At 42.3% G+C, this 20691-nt stretch overlaps 1 protein-coding gene across 5 annotated transcripts in view; it reads right to left on the minus strand.

The window, feature by feature from the left end:
• Positions 1 to 382: 382 nt before the first annotated feature.
• LOC110537435 (Down syndrome cell adhesion molecule homolog) overlaps positions 383 to 20691 on the minus strand; it is a 136727-nt gene continuing 116418 nt past the window's right edge. For 2 of the 5 annotated variants that reach the window (XM_021623476.2, XM_021623479.2), the window contains 15 exons: positions 18403 to 18558; positions 17782 to 17915; positions 17342 to 17495; positions 12970 to 13087; positions 12472 to 12635; positions 10653 to 10751; positions 10290 to 10478; positions 9850 to 10140; positions 8256 to 8432; positions 8091 to 8121; positions 7796 to 7911; positions 7369 to 7527; positions 4835 to 5032; positions 4293 to 4595; positions 383 to 2330 (listed from right to left, as the gene is read on the minus strand). In XM_021623476.2, coding sequence (XP_021479151.2) covers positions 1936 to 2330; positions 4293 to 4595; positions 4835 to 5032; positions 7369 to 7527; positions 7796 to 7911; positions 8091 to 8121; positions 8256 to 8432; positions 9850 to 10140; positions 10290 to 10478; positions 10653 to 10751; positions 12472 to 12635; positions 12970 to 13087; positions 17342 to 17495; positions 17782 to 17915; positions 18403 to 18558 — 2684 coding nt within the window. In that variant the 3' untranslated portion in view covers positions 383 to 1935. The remainder of the gene's footprint in view (positions 2331 to 4292; positions 4596 to 4834; positions 5033 to 7368; positions 7528 to 7795; positions 7912 to 8090; positions 8122 to 8255; positions 8433 to 9849; positions 10141 to 10289; positions 10479 to 10652; positions 10752 to 12471; positions 12636 to 12969; positions 13088 to 17341; positions 17496 to 17781; positions 17916 to 18402; positions 18559 to 20691) is intronic. The other 3 variants (XM_021623477.2, XM_021623480.2, XM_021623481.2) reach the window with 2 other exon arrangements.

The following is a 20691-nucleotide window of genomic DNA, read 5'->3' on the forward strand; positions in this document are numbered from 1 at the left end:
ATGACGGCCTCAGTTACACAAATCTTACAAAACTCTGTTTTGGAATATACTGACTTTATAAGCAAAGTTATTCTACTTAAACTTTTTTGTCAATTTTGGCACTGGAATAAATGTTTCTGACATAGGCCGTTTTCAACCAGAGAAGTTGCCATTTTACGTTCAGTTGCCCTTTAAGATGAGTTATCCAAAAATCCACCACTACCACCCCAATCACTCACTCACTCACTCACTCACTCACTCACTCACTCACTCACTCACTCACTCACTCACTCACTCACTCACTCCCCCAGTGACCCACACAGGGAAACCTTCGGAGGCATCCTCCTCTATCAGTGCCTCTAAAAAGACCCATCGCCAGTCATTCATGTCCAAATTTGCAGGATCATTTTGGGAACAGCCTTTTTATTAATCAAATTTGAACGGTGTGTTAATTTCTCTTTATTTCAGTGCCACCATGGTGAACACCATGTTAAAAATAAAAAGCATCATCTTGTTAAAAGGAATATGAAGACAATGAATTAAAACTAATAATAAAAACTGGCATTAATAACCTCACAGCATTCTTATCAAACTCTCCCTCCAGGACTTAAAGAAAGAAAGAAAGAAATGGGCCAGGGTAGACAACAACAAGACAGTTTTGTTATATCCACACTTTAGATAGATATTTCCCATAGACTTTAGGTTTGGTTTGAAAGGGGGATTCTGTTGGATTGTCTCATTGTTTTTTCCCTGTAGAGGAGCATCACTGCAATGCAGCAACAGTAAATCTACTGAAGAGGAGAGTGAGAGTCTTGAAGACTCTACCTAGTGCACTGAGAATAGGGGCTCTGACTGGACACACTTTTGGGGTGTCATGAAGTGCAAACCGTTAAATCTCTAACCCTCCCTGTTCTAGCTAACTTCATCTACCACCCTGGCAAATTAGCAGTGGTAAACTACACCTGATACATAGCTGGGGTTTGTCCCGCCCTGTAAGTATACTCACAACATAGTCATTATTTTCATTATAGTACAGTATAGAGCAAATAGTATCCATATAATTTTCATAATCTTTTTTCATATTGCACCATCAGAGAATGGAATACAGAGAAATATCAATAGTGACTCCATTTCCTAATCAAAACGAGATATGTGCAAACATGACTAAGGACTTCATTAACCAAATCAATTCTTCCCTGTAATATCCACAAATAAAAGTGATCTCTTTTTATATATATATTTATAGTAATAAGAATAATAAATCTTCACATTGGATCATTTCATTGTGTGACAAAATGCTCAACTGGGCTGTCCAGTAGTGATCATAATCCTTATAATAGTCTTTAATTGGTCAGTCCCCATGCATCCATAGGAAATAGATTTATTTTTTCTTCAAAAAGTAACAATTTGAGAGCAGCTGACAAGTTTGGACTGCTGTCGATTGCTTTCATTCTCAGATTTCAGATTTTCCCAAGTTTCATTCAGTGTTTAAAAGGAATTTTCCATAGAAAAAAAATGATGGGCTCCAAATTATCATCTCACACTCCGGAAAAAAGTTGTCCAGGTTCTTATTAAAACAGTGTAGTAATGGTAATAATTGATCATTTGTAATCAATAATTAATAATCATTAAAAGTTGACAACTAACAACAAATAATCCATGATTAATAATTATTGATTAAAAATAATAATCAATAATAAATGATGTTCCCTCATAAGGTAAATATTTTGTCAAGCTCTGCGTGTAGTCATTTCAGATGAGTGAAATTTCTCACAAGTTTAAAAAACAAAGAAAGCTCCAAAATAAATAAAAGGAGATTAGTAAAAGTTATCCCTCGTTTAAGAAGAAAGGGGATGTTATATACAGGACTGTGTGGTGAGAGTCAGTTTACTGCACTTGTAAGTGTAATAAGTCCAGTGTTAGTGTGAGTTTTAGTCCAGCCCCATGCCTCTGGTGTTATACTAGCGTATAGGACTTTGCGTAGGGGTTGTTGGTCTGTTTGAGATGTCCTCGTGAGTCCAGTAGGGACTCCTGGGAGGTGCTGAGCTTGGCGGCCTGGGCCAGCTCTGAGCCCTCTCTTTGGGGCAGGGTGGCGGCTGAGCCGGGCTGCCATTGGGGCACTGGGTCCCTGCTGCTGGCCCTGCTGGTAGCCTGGGGGGCCTCTGTGGGTGTAGGGGGCGCCATACGCGACGGCCGCTTCAGGGAGCGACTCTTCTGGGGTTCCAGACAGGCCTGACCCATGGCCCCCTCCCCCCCGGCACCACCCCTCCCTCCAGTACCCGTGCACGACATGCCCCGGTTCAGCAGGAAGTCCATGCGCAGGTAAGGAGGCAGGTGCACAAGCTCGCCCCCTACAGGACAAAGTAGAGAGAAAGATTGGAGTTAGCTTTTGGAAAACAACACCATTGAATTAAACATAACATGGCCAAATTATGGAAAAATCTCAGTTCAAAATACTTCATTAGAGAAATTACTGCCCCTGGGGGAAGGGTTGGGTGGAAATAGAAATGTCTTTACCCCCTCAGATACAAGCTCATCACATCTGCCACTCCAACCAACAAAACTAGCTTATACAGTATGTGGAAGTAATTTACAGAAATCTTCTTCAGGCTAGGGTTTTTCTCCATTTCCGCCTGACTGACGTGCCAAAAATAAACTGCCTGTTGCTCAGGCCCTGAAGCCAGGATATGCATATAATTGGTACCATTGGAAAAAAAACACTCTGAAGTTTGTAGAAATGTTAAAATAATGTAGAAGACATTAACACAATAGATATGGTAGGAGAAAATCCAATGCTCTTCCAATGGAATATATAGGTAAATAATGAAATCTAGCTCCCAGTATGCAAATCCTATGGCTTCCACTGGGTGTCAGTAGTCATTGTTCAATGTTTCAGGCTTGTTTCTTCCAAAACGAGGAAGAATAATACGTTTTAGTACACGGACACAGACTTGGAAATTTGTGTATGCGCGCGCGACGAAGAGGACACACACCTGCTAATACCGTTTTCCTATTGAACATACTTCTTTCCGTATGAAATATTCTAGTTTAATTACATTTTACATTTTAATCTGAGGATTAAATAGAAATGTATTTTGACTTGTTTTAACAAAGTTTAGAGGTAGCTTTTTGCATTTCTTTCTCTGCATGTTGAACGAGTGGATTACTCAAATCGATGGCGCCAACTAAACAGACTTTTTGGGATATAAAGAATAATTTTATCTAACAAAATGATACTACATGTCGTAGCTGGGACCCTTTTGATGACAAATCATAGGAATATTTTCAAAAGTAAGTGAATATTTAATCGCTATTTGTGAATTTATAAAACATGTGCCGGTGGAAAAATATTTTGATGTGTGTCCTCAAACAATCGCATGGCATGCTTTCGCTGTAGATCTTACTGTAAATCAGACAGTGCAGTTAGATTAACAAGAATTTAAGCTTTTAACCGATATAAGACACCTGTATGTACATATATGTTTAATATCCATAATGTTAATGATTATTTATTTGAATTGCGCGCCCTCCAGTTTCACCGGAAGTTGTCCCGCTAGCGGGACACCTAGCCTTAAGAAGATTTATGTATACAAACTTTGCCTGGTTATTGAGGTTATATGCCAACAAATACTTCAGTGATAAATTATTCTCATACCGCCATGCTGCAATCTGTCCTCATGGCCTTGATCAACATTAAATTAATGACAACATTTACAATGTGGTTTAAAGCCCCACCCCATATCTCATTATACACATTGGGGTAATGGATGAAGAAGACTGTGGCTTTTCTATAACCTAAATAAGTAATGTTATAGATTTAAGACACTAGTGCAGTTTATTACACAGTTATCTGAGTAAAGTCTGAGTTTAATAAAATATACTCTACAATGAGCCAAAAATAGAATGAATAGAGATGATGACTTTAATAAAAAATAGACTGAATTTATAAGATAAAGTGACCTCATAGCAGATCACAGACTTAAGTGGTTCAATGTTAAAGATTGGTCTTCCTGCAATGTAATGTTGTTGCACTATTGTCAACAGAATAAGCTTAATTAATTAATACATGTCCCTGTAATTTATGCAAAGAACTGTCTGCAAAACTCCACATTTGTTGCATCAAGTAGTAGTGGCATTACTACATCATCAAGTGGCATTGACAGTTGAGTGAATACATCAGCAGTAGATATTTACAAACCCATAGCATTACAGGCAGGATGAAGGTTAGCGAAGGTTAGCAACAGGTTAGCAACAGAGCTCAGGACTCAAGTGTTAGCTATAGCAGAGCTAGCTATGTGTCTACGCGGCCTCACCGGGTCTGTGAGCCTTGGGAACGGCCATGTTCATGACTCGGCTGACGTCCTGAGGCTTGGGCGGGGAGGCGGTGAACCTGCAGATGCCTGACTCGGAGGGCGTGCTGGAGGTCAGGCTGTCTGTGTAGTCATTGGTGCCTGCCGTCATCTGCTCCGACGACGTGTCCGAGATGAAGCATTCTGTGATGGTGAACTTGGCGTGGCGCAGCTGCTCCTCCATTTTGGCGTGCTCGTAGGCCCGCGCAAGCTCCTCATAGGTGGATGACGCGCTCTCTGTGGACACCATGCTGCTCCGTGCTCGGTCTACACCAGGGGTTAGGGTTAGAGGTCGTGCTAGTAAAGCAGTTAGGGGCTAATGCTAGCATTATATTTGTTAATAAGTGTTGGCATTGTTACAAGTTTTATAGTAGGCCTATCTGTTGTTAATACAGAGGTGAAAGGTTTGTTATAGACATGGTTAAGGGTTATGTTGCAGACATTCTTATATGGGGACTGTTACAGCTGTTGTTACAGACTTGTCTCATCTTCAGGTGCGTTGTTACCTGTGTCCTGAGATGGGCTGACACTGTAGCTGTCACTCTCCTTATCCACAGATCCGGCCACCCGTGGCGTGGGCAGCCTCCAGTCAGTGCTTAGGGTGTGGGCCGAGACTGGCGGGTGTGGTCGGTTCAGGGTCCACTGGCTAGCGTAGCGGTTGCGTGCGGCAGGGCCTGCTTTGGCTGTGCGGCGGGCTGTGGGGTCTGAGGAGGAAGGACACAGGATGTTACATCACAGTCACACACCAGGGTGTTATGTCACTTAGCAAGGGCTCATCTCGAGTAACGCAATGCTCGTTTTTTTAAGCTGACTGTGTTTTTAAAGGAGTTTTAAAGTTTGTAGCTGGCTATAGCAATGAGGCTGGACACTCTATACTGACATAAACCAACAAAGAGAAAACACCCACCATCACAATATCTCTGCACATGGAGTTCATCTCGAGACTTCTTGTTTTCACACAAATACATAGAGCTTACAATAGCAGTGAAAAAACCATCATGGTCAAATAGAATGTTTGATTGGGTTGCCTGCAGTCCTTTGCAAATAGGCTCATTTTTTGGTTGGATACCATACACATACAGTTCCTTCAGAAAGTATTCACACACCTCAACTTTTTCCTCCTTTTGTTGTGTTACAGCCTGAATTCAAAATGGATTCAATTGAGATGTTTTTGTCACTGGGCCACACACAATACCCCATAATGTCAAAGTGGAATTATGTTTTTAGAAATGTTTACAAATTGGTTAAAAAATGAAAAGCTGAAATGTATTGAGTCAATAAGTATTCAACCCCTTTGTTATGACAAGCCTAAATAAGTTCAGGAGTAAACATGTGCTTAACAAGTCACATAATTTTCTCCCGAGTGGAGCAGCGGACTAAGGCACTGCATCTCAGTGCAAGAGGCGTCACTAGAGTCCCTGGTTTGAATCCAGGATGTATCACATCTGGCTGTGATTGGGAGTCCCATAGGGCGGCGCAAAATTGGCCCAGGTTCGTCTTGCCTAGTCAAATAAAGGTTAAATAACAAAAATTATTCTAATAATAAGTTGCACTGACTCACTCTGTTTGCAATAATAGCGTTTAACATGGTTTTTGAATTACAACCTCATCTCTGTACCCCACACATACAATTATCTGTAAGGTCCCTTAGTCGAGCAGTGAATTTCAAACACAGATTCAACCACAAAGACCAGGGAGGTTTTCCAACGCTTGGCAAAGAAGGGCACCTATTGGTAGATGTGTAAAATAAAATAAAAAGTAGACACTGAATATCCCATTGAGCATGGTGAAGTTATTAATTACACTTTGGGTGGTGTATCAATACACCCAGTCACTACAAAGATGCATGCATCCTTCCTAACTCAGTTGCCGAAGAGGAAGGAAACCACTCTGGGATTTCACCATGATGCCAATAGTGATTTTAAAACAGTTACAGAGTTTAATGGCTGTGATAGGAGAAAACTGAGGATAGATCAACAACATTGTAGTTACTCCACAATACTAACCAAATTGACAGAGTGAAAATAAGGAAGCCTGTATAGAATAAAACATATTCCAAAACATGCATCCTGTTTGCGACAAGGAACAAACGTAATACTGCAAAAAAATGCGGGGGAAAAACGTTATGTCCTACTTACAAAGTGTTCTGTTTTGGGGAAAATCCATTACAACACATTACTGAGTTTCACTCTCCATATTTTCAAGCATAGTGGTGGCTGCATCATGTTATGGGTATGATTGTAATCATTAAGGACTGGCGAGTTCAGCACAGGCAAGTCATGAAGTACAGGCAAAATCCTAGAGGAAAACCTGGTTCAGTCTGCTTTCCCCCAGACACTGGGAGATTAATTTTCCTTCAGCAGGACAATAACCTAAAACACAAGGCCAAAATCTACACTGGAGTTGCTTACCAAGAAGGCAGTGAATGTTCCTGAGTGGACGAGTTACAGTTTTGACTTAAATATACTTGAAAATCTATGGCAAGATGTGAAAATGGTTGTCTTCGCAATGATCAACAACTAATATGACAGAGCTTAAAGAATTTTGAAAAGAATAATGGGCAAATGTTGTACAATCCAGGTGTGGAAAGCTCTTAGAGACTTACCCAGAAAGACTCACAGCTGAAATCGCTTATATAAATTAGATATTTCTGTATTTCATTTTCAATACATTTGCTACAGTTTCTAAAAACTTGTTTTCACTTTGTCATTATGAGGTACTGTGAGTAAATGGGTGAGAAAATATATATATTTAATCAATTTTGAATTCACAACAAAATATGGAATAATTCAAGGGGTATGAATACTTTCTGAAGGCACTGTACATTGTGCTGAAAGGAATTGTTAATCTGTGTGAATAACATCAGTGGAGATGGTAGTGACACTGATCATAATGCTACTGATGACTCTCTGACGACTGGAGTCAGTCTGGTTGTCTAGAATACACTCTAGCTGTATCAGTTTCAGCCGTATGAATGCAATCCTGATACCACTTATTCATTCTAGTTTTACCTCCAGTAATGTAAAGAGGATGTTCGTACTGGACTTACTGGTTCCTGGCCTAGCGTCAGATACATCCACTAGAGGTCCGGTGGCCTGTGACAGGGACTGGTAGTGGACAGTGTGGGTAACCGTAGACGACTTCTGTTTCTGGGTCTCCCCAAAGTCATTGTCAGTCAGTAGCACTGTGGACCTGTCATCTGAAAGAGAAAGAGAGCTTTCACAAACATGGTCCCTACAGTACGATGACAATAACCACAGTAGGCACTACTAACACTTAGAAGGCCACAAATATGTAATATTCACACATTGTTGTCCAATGTTACACAAATTTCCCACTCGTATTTCCTAATTGGAAGCTCATTATGAGTTATGGTGTGTCTGGGAGCGTTCTGTAAGTTTAAGTCACAAGTTGACAATAATTCAGAGAACACATGAAAGCAGCATAATGTATCAGTGTCCACTCACCGACTGTCTCCATGGTGTCTCTCTCCTCTATGAGCAGCTGGGCTCGGGGGATGTCGATGTGCATTCTCATGGTCTGCTGCTGCTTGTTGATGGTGTCTGCAGGTCGTGTGTTTTTACTGCATGGGGAACACAGGAAGCCATACACAGGTCAATGCAGATCTCACTACACACTGCATAAGATATTCATATAATAGTGATTCTGATATGATTCCATAGAAACAGTATTTCATGTTTTCTTCTTCCAGTAATGCATTAAACAATATTAACTATCTATTAAGTTATGTGTCATGCTTACCTCATCAGCATCTCGGCTAAACTTTTAGCATCTACAGAGCAAACAAGAACAAAAATCACATTACATACAGATGATTCTCTTAGTATACTTGAAAATAGTTTGACAATAGTTACAGAAATCTTTTACTGAAATCTAACCAATCATGTTGCTGCTGTGACCTCTCACCTCTAAGCCTCTTCAGTCTCTGTTCCCGCCTCCGCCTCCTGAGGACAAGTAGCAGGACGAAGACCAGCACGATGCCCACCAGAACACATGAGATGATGGTCACCATTTTCAGACCCTCGTTACTGGACGTACTGCCCGCACTCACCGTCGGGACCTTCACCAGGGGAGCGATGGTACCTGGGGACAGGTCATAGAAATGTAATTAGCTGACAAACTGTTGTGATATTTGTTATGACAAGACCATGTAAGTTTCTTGTACTTAACTACAGGATTGTCAAGTGTGCAAACCAGACCTGGTAGAGAAGATGACTGCAAAACACCAGCCAAATACAAATATACACACAGTGAACGAAACATTTCCATGACATAGATTGACTGGTAGTCAAAGACTCCAGTCAGCCAAGTCATAAACTGTTCTCTCTGCTACCGCACGACAACTCAATATTAGGAAGGTGTTCCTATCATTTCGTACACTCACTGTCAATTAAGGTCTATACAAGGTCTGTCGATGAATACTAAATGACCTTTGTGTTAATGTTTAAAACATGCAGCAAGCGCCTGGCAAAAGGTAACAGTGCGTCTGCGGCTTACATCCCAATCGAAATGTCTTTCCCAGCAATCCCACTCAATCTGCTCCAACAAGCTGTTGTAGCACTGTGTTGCCTGCAATCAGCACCTGACCTTCTGCCGAATTTCCAATAATGCCCAGTTAACTGAAGCACTACTTAAAAGAGGTGAACTCTTCCTTATTCGCTGAATAGTCAGCTTTTTTTCCCTTCGTGGATGGCTGGGGGATGGATGGATGGGGGCTGTGTGTGTCTGTGTGTGTGTGTGTGTGTGTGTGTGTGTGTGTGTGTGCGCGTGTGTGTGTGTGTGTGTGTGTGTGTGTGTGTGTGTGTGTGTGTGTGTGTGTGTGTGTGTGTGTGTGTGTGTGCGTGAGTGAGTGAGTGAGTGAGTGAGTGAGTGAGTGAGTGAGTGAGTGCATGCGTGCGTGAGTGAGTGAGTGAGTGAGTGAGAGAGAGAGAGAGAGAGAGAGTAAGGTTTAGGGTGGGTAAGGCTATTGAATCGCTATGGGACTGGGGGGTGTTGGCACTGGCAGGTGATTTCTCATCTATTGCCCCCCTCTAGCCCCTCTGCAGTCGGTAGATCACATAATTATTTAATTCATGCAGCGCAGAGCGCTCGATAGGGCAGTGATGGAGGTGTCATAAACAGCAGCAGCAGACACAACAACCACCATGGCCACTGGAGTCAGCAGAAAATCTATTGGAGGTACTTTACTGCCCCATTCATCAGTTGCATGAGACTTGCATGAGACAGCTTCTTTAATGGCAGCACCAGTAAATAGCTAAATATGAATTCATTTACTTCTGCTCTAAGGCAGGTATAGTACCTACGCCGTAAATTAACATCTTTGATGGAGACTCGATCAGTTGTGACAATTTTCAAGGGATGGGAAGGTAAATGCCTTTTAAAATACAGTTCTTCAATTTTCATTCAGTTATCCTGAATAAGTCAATCTAAGCGTGTATATCTTTCAACTTATAACTTGCTGCATTATGTATAGCATCAGTGAAGAGACAAGTACACTCACTGCCGTCGTAGCTGAGTGTGGCGAACTTGACCCTCTTCTCTGCTGAGCCGGCGCTGTTGAACACCTTCATCTGCAGTTCGTACCAGGTGGCCTCGGCCAGGTCATACAGGATGTAGCTCTTGATCAGAGAGGTGCGCTGGGCCGTGGTCCATGTGGGAGACACCACCGAACGGTACTCCAACGTGAAGGATGTGATTGGACAGCCGCCGTTGTTCCAGCCAATCAGGTTGAGCTTGACACGCGTGGCATTAATACTGGTGAAGAGCTCCTGTTCTTTAGAGTACTGGGGTTCTGTTGGGCAGAGAGGAGAGAGGAGTCAGACCACACACACACACTTTAATGAGCGGTCCATTCATAAGTATCAGTTTTGTATTAATTGTGTCAAAGCAATGGAGTCACTATTTCATAACATACGTAAAAGGATGTCACCATCTCTCTACCTTTCCCATGAGTCTTAGCTTCGATGATCTCACTGATTCGCCCTGGCCCCACAGCATTCTGTGCCGTCAGTGTAAATTTGTACCAGGTGCCACACTTCAGGTTCTCCAGGCGATAGGAACGCTCACTAGGGCTGATGGCAAAGTTGCCCCACTGCTCACTGTTGTCCTCTGAGTATTGCAGGATGTAGCCTGATGTGAGAGAGAGAGAGAGGTTAGGCTGATGCACTGTTGTCTGCTAAACAACCATCCTGGTGTTGCTCATAGGGGACACTATTTAATGAAGTCAGTAACCTGTTTTCCAAGGTAAAACAATAAAATCTCCTATACTAGTTAGTGTTGCTGCTTGCTGTGTTGGAGTCTGACCTCTGATGGAGCTGCCTCCGTTGTCTCCTGGTATCCAGGACAGAGTGATAGATGTGGTGGTCGTCTTGGTAACGGTAAGACGAGGCTGGTCTGGAGGAACTAGAAGTAAAAACATGGATTTTAATTAGGTCCTATCTCAAGGGGCATACAGTGCATTTTGAAAGTATTCAGACCCCTTACATTATTCCACGTTTTGTTACATTACAGCCAATATCCTAAAATTGATTAAATATATTTTTTCCTTCCTCAATCAACACAAAATAACCCATCATGACAAAGCACAAACATGTTTTTAGAATATTTTGCAAATGTATTACAAATAAAAAACAGAAATACCTGATTTACATAACTATTCAGACCCTTTGCTATGAAAACTTAAAATTGAGCTCAGGTGCATCGTGTTTCCATTGATCATCCTTGAGATGTTTCTTCAATTGATTGTACATGATTTGGAAAGGCACTCTCCTGTTTATATAAGGTCCCACAGTGCATGTCAACATGTCATGTCAGTGCAAAAACCAAGCCATGAGGTCAAAAGAATTGTCCATAGAGATCCGAGACAGGATTGTGTCAAGGCATGGATCTGGGGAAGGGTACCAAAACATTTCTGCAGCATTGAAGGTCACCAAGAACACAGTGGTCTCCATCATTCTTAAATTAAAGAAGTTTGGAAGCACCAAGACTCTTCCTAGAGCTGGCCGCCTGGCCAAACTGAGCAATCGGGGGAGAAGGGCCTTGGTCAGGGAGGTGACCTTATTTAGACATGTCAAGGTGTGATGGTCACTCTGAAAGAGCTCCAGAGTTCCTGTGTGGAGATGGGAGAACCTTCCCTGCAGCACTCCACCAATCAGGCCTTTATGGTAGAGTGGTCAGACGGAAGCCACTCCTCAGTAAGAGGCACATGACAGCACACTTGGAGTTTGCCAAAAGGCACCTAAATTACTCTCAGACCATGAAAAACGATTCTCTGGTCTGATGAAACCGAGATTGAACTCTTTGGCCTGAATGCCAAGCGTCACATCTGGAGGAAACCAGGCATCATCCCTACGGTGAAGCATGGTGGTGGTAGCATCATGCTGTGGGGATGTTCTTCAGCAGTAGGGACTGGGAGACTAGTCAAGATTGAGGGAAAGATGAACGGAGCAGAGAGATCCTTGATGAAAACCTGCTCTAGAGCGCTCAGGACCTTACACTGGGGCAAAGGTCAACCTTCCAATAGGACAACAACACTAAGCACACAGCTAAGACAACACAGGAGTGACTTTGTGAAAAATCTCTGTATGTCCTTGAGTGGCCCAGCCAGAGCCCGGACTTGAACCAGATCTAACATATCTGGAGAGGCTTGAAAATAGCTGTGCAGAGATGCTCCTGATCCAACCTGATAGATCTTGAGAGGATCTGCAGAGAAGAATGGGAGAAACTTCCAACATACAGGTGTGTATTGTAGCTTGTAATGTAGCGTCATACCCAAGAAGACTCGAGGTTGTAATCGCTACCAAAGATGCTTTAACAAAGTACTGAGTAAAGGGTCTGAATACTTATGTCAACGTGCAAAAACAAAATGTAAAACTGTTTTTGCTTTGTCATTATGGGGTATTGTGTGTGGATTTATAAGGGTGAAAAAAATATTTAATCATTTTTAGAATTAGGCTGTAATGTAACAAAATGTGGAAAAAGTCAAGGGGTCTGAAGACTTTGCGAATACACTTCACTACATACCATGAACACATTTCTGTTTTTATGACCATCAATAAAATGGAGAATTGATTTGAATTGAGTGGTATACTGCACTGTTCCACCACGGACTCCTTCTGGTTACCTTGAACCTGCAGGTTGAGGATGATTTTATCCGGCCCAAAACTGTTGCTAGCCACACAGGTGTAGTTCCCAGAATCCTCAGCTTTCACTGTGCGGATGGCTAGGCTGCCATTGCCCTGGATGATGCGTCTACTGTCGATCACAGCAGGGGCGGGGCTTCCGTTGCTGAATCACAAATGTACGAGAGACAGTTAGAAAATGAACTACGGTGAGATACGCAGCAGCGGAAATCATTTAAGTCTTGGATAATGTTACCCCTACTTTTTTTGTGTGTAGGAACATGCTGTACATGTAAACAACTATCATTTTTTAACATTCTGCTGATGAGTGTGAAAGGATACTGTAAAAACAAAGAGCCACTGTTTTTTCCACTGGTATTTAGTTCAAGTGAAAAGCATTAAAAGTTACTCAAAACACAGTCTGTACTAAGTGCTACTGCCTGAACTACATGCAGCATGATGTGTTTCCCCAGCTGTGGGTCAGACTTTCCTGTACTCACGTCTCCTTGAGCCACTTGACCGTGGGGGCTGGGTCGCCCACCGCCTTACAGGGCAACACGATGTCCCTCATCCAGGGTGTGGTCACGGTGCCGTTGAACGTCAGAATCTGAGCAGGAGCTGCACACACACAAACACACCACACCTGGGTCAAATAATTTTAAATACTTGGGCTGACTTGATTTAATTTGCTTGGTACAACAAAATGTATGGAATACTCCCAAAAGTGGAAATCAATCCCAAATACCGTCAAGGGAAGCTCTGAAAAAGCAGTATACAATATTAGTTCCTTATCCATCTTTATTGAATTCACCTCTACACATGCAGAGCCCATCTCTGTGCTTGGACAGATGTAAAGTAATCTGTTGGGAACCAGGCTGGTCGTGCAGCAGACGGATATCTAAAACACATCAGGTCTGGAGCTCCAGAGTGGGGACTACATTTATCACCCCTGCCTCTAGCAGGATGAGAACACTACACTGGCTATCACTGCTCACCCTCGGCTTATCAGCTCTCACAAAGAAGCACAGTGCTGACAGGGTGGAATAGCAGACCTATTTGCATTCAGTTTGATGCTGCATTCACATCCTGAGTTAGGAGGCAGGGATAATATAGTCTCCTCTTTTCTTTTCTCACCTTATTTACCTCATAGGGAGAGTTTCTCAGGGTTGCGCCCCTTTAAATGTTCTGATGCTCTGATCATAGCTTTGACAAAAAAAACACAACTCAAACATCATCTTTTGTGTCTTCTAAAATCATTCAGAGACTGATACACCTTTTGTTATCATCCGCTCCTGAATACTGAGAAGTGAAACCATAAGCTCCACATAGGGCTGTGGCGATCACAACATTTCGTTAGCCGGTGATTGTCAAGCAAATAACTGTCGGTCTCACGATAATTGACCGTTAATTAACAAACACATTTAGCATCTCCTGGCTTTCACACCTAGCCTACAAGCAAGACATTTTAAAGAGTCCAATAAATCCATGTAATATAGCCTACACCTTCACAATGAATCCATGATTTATTTTAGACAGGTCTAAAGAAGCATGATATGTAGTCTATTTCAAAAGAAAATGATAGCGTACTCTGTCCTTGTCAAATGGCTGTGTGCTACACTAGTCAATGTAGCAGACAAGATTTGCTTATAATTCCGTAGTACTATTTTATATTATTTTATAGTATGAAGAATACAATTGAACAAAGCTGAATAAAGTAGAAAGGATATTTTCTCCAAACGACTTGAGGGAGTGCGCACATGCTGTTATTCTGTGTTGAGCAGTTAACAAAGAAATAGGTACTCCTAAACTCAGCAAAAAAAGAAACGTCCTCTCACTGTCAACTGCATTTATTTTCAGCAAACTTAACATGTGTAAACATTTGTATGAACATAACAAGATTCAACAACTGAGACATAAACTGAACAAGTTTCACAGACATGTGACTAACAGAAATTGAATAATGTGTCCCTGAACAAAGGGGGTCAAAATCAAAAGTAACAGTCAGTATCTGGTGCATTAAGTACTGCAGTGCATCTCCTCCTCATGGACTGCACCAGATTTTCCAATTCTTGCCGTGAGATGTTACCCCACTCTTCCACCAAGTGGGGCAAGTTCCCGGACATTTCTGGGGGGAATGGCCCTAGCCCTCACCCTCCGATCCTACAGGTCCCAGACGTGCTCAATGGGATTGAGATCCGGGCTCTTCGCTGGCCATGGCAGAACACTGACATTCCTGTATTGCAGGAAATCACTCACAAAGCAAGCAGTATGGCTGGTGGCATTGTCACGCTGGAGGGTCATGTCAAGATGTACCTGCAGGAAGGGTACCACATGAGGGAGGAGGATGTCTTCCCTGTAATGCACAGCGTTGAGATTGCCTGCAGACACAACAAGCTCAGTCCGATGATGCTGTGACACACCGCCCCAAACCATGACGGACCCTCCACCTCCAAATTGATCCCGCTCCAGAGGACAGACAAGTGTAATGCTCAAACGCGAATCCGACCATCACCACGGGTGAGACAAAACTGTGACTCGTCAGTGAAGAGCACTTTTTCCAGTCCTGTCTGGTCCAGCGAAGGTGGGTTTGTGCCCATAGGCGACATCGTTGCCGGTGATGTCTGGTGAGAGGACCTGCCTTACAACAGGCCTACAAGCCCTCAGTCCAGCCTCTCTCAGCCTATTGCGGACAGTGTGAGCACTGATGGAAGGATTTTGTGTTCCTAGTGTAACTCGGGCAGTTGTTGTTACCATCCTGTACCTGTCCCACAGGGGTGATGTCCGTATGTACCGATTCTGTGCAGGTGTTGTCTCACTGTAGCACTGTCTTAGGCGTCTCACAGTGCGGACGTTGCAATTTATTGCCCTGGTCACATCTGCAGTCCTCATGCCTCCTTGCAGCATGCTTAAGGCACATTCACGCATATGAGCAGGGACCCTGGGTATCTTTCTTTGGGTGTTTTTCAGAATTCAGAACTGTGACCTTAATTGCCTACTGTCTGTAAGCTGTTAGTGTCTTAACAACTGTTCCACAGGTGCATGTTCATTAATTGTTTATGGTTCATTGAACAAGCATGGGAAGCAGTGTTTAAACCCTTTACAATGAAGATCTGTGAAGTTATTTGGATTTTTCCTAATTATTTTTGAATAAGAAAATGTGTGTTTCTTTTTTTGCTGAGTTTATATGATTAATTTAGAGTTATAAATGTAACTTTAGTTGTTCTACAAAACATTGGGCTATATGTTTTGATTTTTAATACATTGTAAGGCTGCAAGATGAGACTAATGATCATTTGAAAAAAGTTGCTTGAAAGGCATGACCTCTGCTTTGTTTATTTGCGCCGGCTGTACACACTCCAATAGTCTCTCATTCACAATTTGACAAGCACTTGATAATGCCTCGAATTCCACGGCGGGATCTCCATTGTGGCCATAATGCAGCCTAACAAAATCCATGCCTTTTGCGACCCGAAGTGCTGCGTTGTGCCCTTCTCCCTGAGTGAGCTGCGCAATCCGAAACGCCTCTCACTCACATGGCTCTCCATCATGTGATCAGGTCTTTCTCACAGGCTACAAGTGAAGATAGACACATCGGGGACGCAACTGTGCACGTCCTTATCCAATTCCAAGGTGCATATTGAAGATATTGGAAGAACTGTCCACATTTACTTTTCATCAGCCAACAAGATGAGTAGGCCTAACGAACAGCAGAAGCACTAGCCTATGTGAATATACTATCCCCCATAGTACAAAAGTCGACCTATTCTATTGTGTGCGAGAAATTAATATTCCAAGCATAGTCTGTGAGATGCGATAGATCCCAAATTAATACAACTAGAGTCAAAAAAACTTTTTATGCAATGTTAATGACGCAACAGATCAGAACGTTTAGCTTAAAATGTTGATAAACTATTAGGCTATTTCTTCACATTATAAACGCAGCAATGCGCACAAGGCTATAAGCGCAAATGTTCCATTAGCAGAAAACACCATTATCAAAAGTGACCGCAAATGCAATTATGCTTGTAATGCTTTTATTATAAAGGTGCATTTTTATGGTTAAAATTATCTTCCCCAAACATAAAACTCACGCACTGCTTATATATGCTCTACACCCCTTGTAAAGCAGATTAATGTGCTTAATTTTAAGAAGTAATTTGGCCACTTCAGTTGTGATAATATCCTTATTAAAACATATAGGCCTATGGGCTAGGCTACATGAGGTGTACTACTATGATAAGAAAAAGTCACACAAAAAAAGTATTTGTTTCTTATGCTGGGAATCATTCACAAGTGATAATATATAATTCACAAGTGATAGGCTAATATTGTCACCCATCAGACTCTTCTTTAATGTTATATACTAACTAATATATGTGTGACATTTGTTTAGATTTAGAATGGACCATTATCATGCACCTGTATCGAAACGGGCAGCAGGGAAAAATGCACTTAAATAGCAAATGGATGACGCTTTTCCCCGTGGTTTATTTTCATGCCAGACAGGTAGGCTATACTCCTGTTGTAAAGATAAGCAATGTGCTTAATATTCGGAAAGTTGAGAAATAAATATAGTAGACCTAGCCTATAGAAAGCTGATGGGATCCTCGTCTTTTTATTAGCGGCCATCACTCTGTTTTCTCCCGCAATTGCGTAGCCTATAGAACTGTTGTGCAACATGAGCTCATAGGCTCATGGGAAGTGTTTGATTAGATTCACAAATACATTTGCATTGATGTCAGAGTGATTAGAGGGACAATATAGTTCCAGGCAATTAGAAAGTTTGGTAGCCTAATTACCGTGACTACCTTCATGACTCATGACCGCCTGTGGCGGTAATACAGTCACCGCAACAGCCCTAGCTCCACCTACCCTCGGCCAGGGGCTTGACGGTGATGATGTCGCTGGCGTTTCCGCGGCCGGCTGCGGTGACGGCCACCACCCAGATGCTGTACTGACGGTTCCTGCTCAGGTTGGGGATACGGTAGAAGAAGATGTCTGGAGCTGCTTCAAACTCACTGCTCACCTGTGGGAGGGGAGAGACCGGCTTGTTGTTAGCAGAGAGATACAGGACCTATTCCAAATGTCTGTAACAAACTATCAATCCTTAGAGCTGAACACTGATGACACAGCCATGACAATGTGAGCTGGAGGGATGGTTTATAAGACCTCTCATGCCATTTCTAGTCTAGCCCCTGAACCTGGTGCCTTCGTCTCCTACAATTATGTTATGCCTCAAATGCATTGTATGCCCACCACTGACTTGCCTTCATCACTATGCTCTGAGACCCTGTACTCTGTGCCCTCCTTACCGTGGGGTGTGGGTTAGAGCAGAAGACAGTGTATTTCCTGATGATGCCGTTGAGTTTAAGAGGAGGGAGCCACGACACAAACACCACTGAGTTAGATGCCGCCGCTGCCTTCACGCCAGCCGGAGGACCAGGGACTGGTGAGGGAAAACCGTGAAATAGGGAAATATACATTGTTACCCTTATTCTTGTTTTGAGCAACATCTAAGGAAACCACTCTGTATTTAAATTTTGTCAGTGTCAAAATCTGTCATTCCAGTGAGCGTGCCTTAACTTCTTATGCTACATGGCGATCTGCAATATGTTGGAGCTGCAGTTTTTCATCTACTAATGTGAGTTGTCTGCACCGATTATCAACTCATATTTCTATAATTTCACACCAAATTCAAACAGAAGTCCTGTCAAAATGATTTATACTTGGCAACATGCTCTTCCATAATGCAAGAGGGGATATGCGGATCTAGGCACAGTTTACCTGCCAGTTGACCCCTGGCCTCTAGGTTAACCCCAATTTAGTATGATACAGTTTTGCATCTTCCCCCTCATTGTTAAGGTTAGACTTTAGGGAGGGTAAGCTGATCCTAGATCAGTGCCTGGGGTGTCCTGGTCTACTAGTGTGCGTACCGTCCTCCTTGGTGCGGGTGAAGATCTGCTCGCTGCGCACCCCATCCCCTGCCCGGGTGAAGGTCAGCACCTGGATGCTGTAGTTAGTGTACTTCTCCAGACCATCCAGCTCCAGAGATGGCTTAGAGGTGGTCACGTTACGGATCTCCCCCAGCTCTGAGAGAGAGAAGAAGAGAAGGGGATAGAGAGCAATTAGAAAAAATATGTTTGTAGGGCTCCTTGCTCGCACACGCTTTTTCAGTTCTGCCCAGAAATGTTCTATGGGATTGAGGTCAAGGCTTTGTGATGGCCACTCCAATACCTTGACTTTGAAGTCCTTAAGCCATATTGCCACAATTTTGGAAGTATGCTTGTTGTCATTGTCCATTTGGAAGACCCATTTGCAACCAAGCTTTAACTTCCTCACTGATGTCTTGAGATGTTGCTTCAATAAATCCACATACATTTCTTGCCTCATGAAGCCATCTATTTTGTGAAGTGCACCAGTCCCTCCTGCAGCAAAGCACCCCCACAACATGATGCTGCCACCCCCGTGCTTCACGGTTGTGATGGTGTCCTTCTGCTTGCAAGCCTCCCCCTTTTCCCTCCAAACATAACAATGGTCATTATGGCCAAACAGTTCTATTTTTGTTTCATCAGACTAGAGGACATTTCTCCAAAAAGTACGATCTTTGTCACCACTTGCAAAACATAGTCAGGCTTTTTCATAGCAGTTTTGGAGCAGTGGCTTCTTCCTTGCTGAGCGGCCTTTCAGGTTATGTCGATATAGGTCTCGTTTTACTGTGGATATAGATACTTTTGTACCTGATTCCACCAGCATCTTCACAAGGTCCGTTGCTGTTGTTCTGGGATTGATTTGCACTTTTCGCACCAAAGTTCGTTCATCTCTAGGAGACTGAACACGTCTCCTTCCTGAGCGGTATGATGGCTGCGTGGTCCCATGGTGTTTATACTTGCATACTATTGTTTGTACAGATGAACGTGGTACCTTCAGGCGTTTGGAAATTGCTCCCAATGATGAACCAGAGTTGTAGAGGTCTACAATTTTTTTCTGAGGTCTTGGCTGATTTATTTTGATTTTCCCATGATTTCAAGCAAAGAGGCACTGAGTTTGAAGGTAGGCCTTGAAATACATCCACAGGTCCATTGACTCAAATTATGTCTTATTAGCCTAATCGAAGTTTCTAAAGCCATGACATAATTTTCTGGAATTTTCCAAGCTGGCAAAGTCAACTTAGTTTATGTAAACTTCTGACCCACTGGAATTGTAATACAGTGAAATAATCTGTCTTTAAACAATGGTTGGTAAAATTACTTGTGTCATGCACAAAGTTAACGTCCTAATCGACTTGCCAAAACTATAGTTTGTTAACAAGAAATTTGTGGAGTGGTTGAAAAACTAGTTTTAATGAATCCAACCTAAGTGTATGTTAACTTCTGACTTGACCAACCTAAGTGTATATTAACTATCTGTGACCAACAGATGCATATCTGTATTCCCAGTCATGGGAAATCCATAGATTAGGTTCTAATTTATTTCTTTAAATTGACTGATTTCCTCATATGAACTGTAACTCAGGAAAATCAATGAAATTGTTCTATGTTGAATTTATATTTTTGTTCAGTATATATAAAATACGCAAATATACACTGAGTGTACAAAACATTAGGAACACCTTCCTAACATTGAGTTGCGCCCCCCTCTTTCCCTCAGAACAGCCTCAGTTCATCAGAGCATGGACTCTACAAGGTGTGGAAAGCATTCCACAGGGATGCTGGCCCATGTTGACTAATGCTTTCAACAGTTGTGTCAAGTTGGCTGGATGTCCTTTTGGTGGGGGACCATTCTTGACACACAAGACACTGTTGAACGTGAAAAACCCAGCACTCAAACCAAGGCACTTCAATATTTTGTCTAGCTCATTCACCCTTTGAATGGCACACATAAACAATCCATGTCTCGATTGTCTCAAGGTTTAAAAATCCTAGTTCTCCCCTTCATCTACACTGATTGAAGTGTATTTAACAGGTGACATCAATAAGGGATCAAAGCTTTCACCTGGTCAGTCCATGTTATGGAAAGAGAAGGTGTTCCTAATGTTCCTAATGTTTTGTACACTCAGTGTATATATATTTTTATTTATTTATTTTATTTCACCTTTATTTAACCAGGTAGGCAAGTTGAGAACAAGTTCTCATTTACAATTGCGACCTGGCCAAGATAAAGCAAAGCAGTTCGACACATACAACGACACAGAGTTACACATGGAGTAAAACAAACATACAGTC

This window comes from Oncorhynchus mykiss, chromosome 12, assembly GCF_013265735.2.
Source record: "Oncorhynchus mykiss isolate Arlee chromosome 12, USDA_OmykA_1.1, whole genome shotgun sequence".
Classification (NCBI taxonomy): Eukaryota; Metazoa; Chordata; class Actinopteri; order Salmoniformes; family Salmonidae; genus Oncorhynchus; species Oncorhynchus mykiss.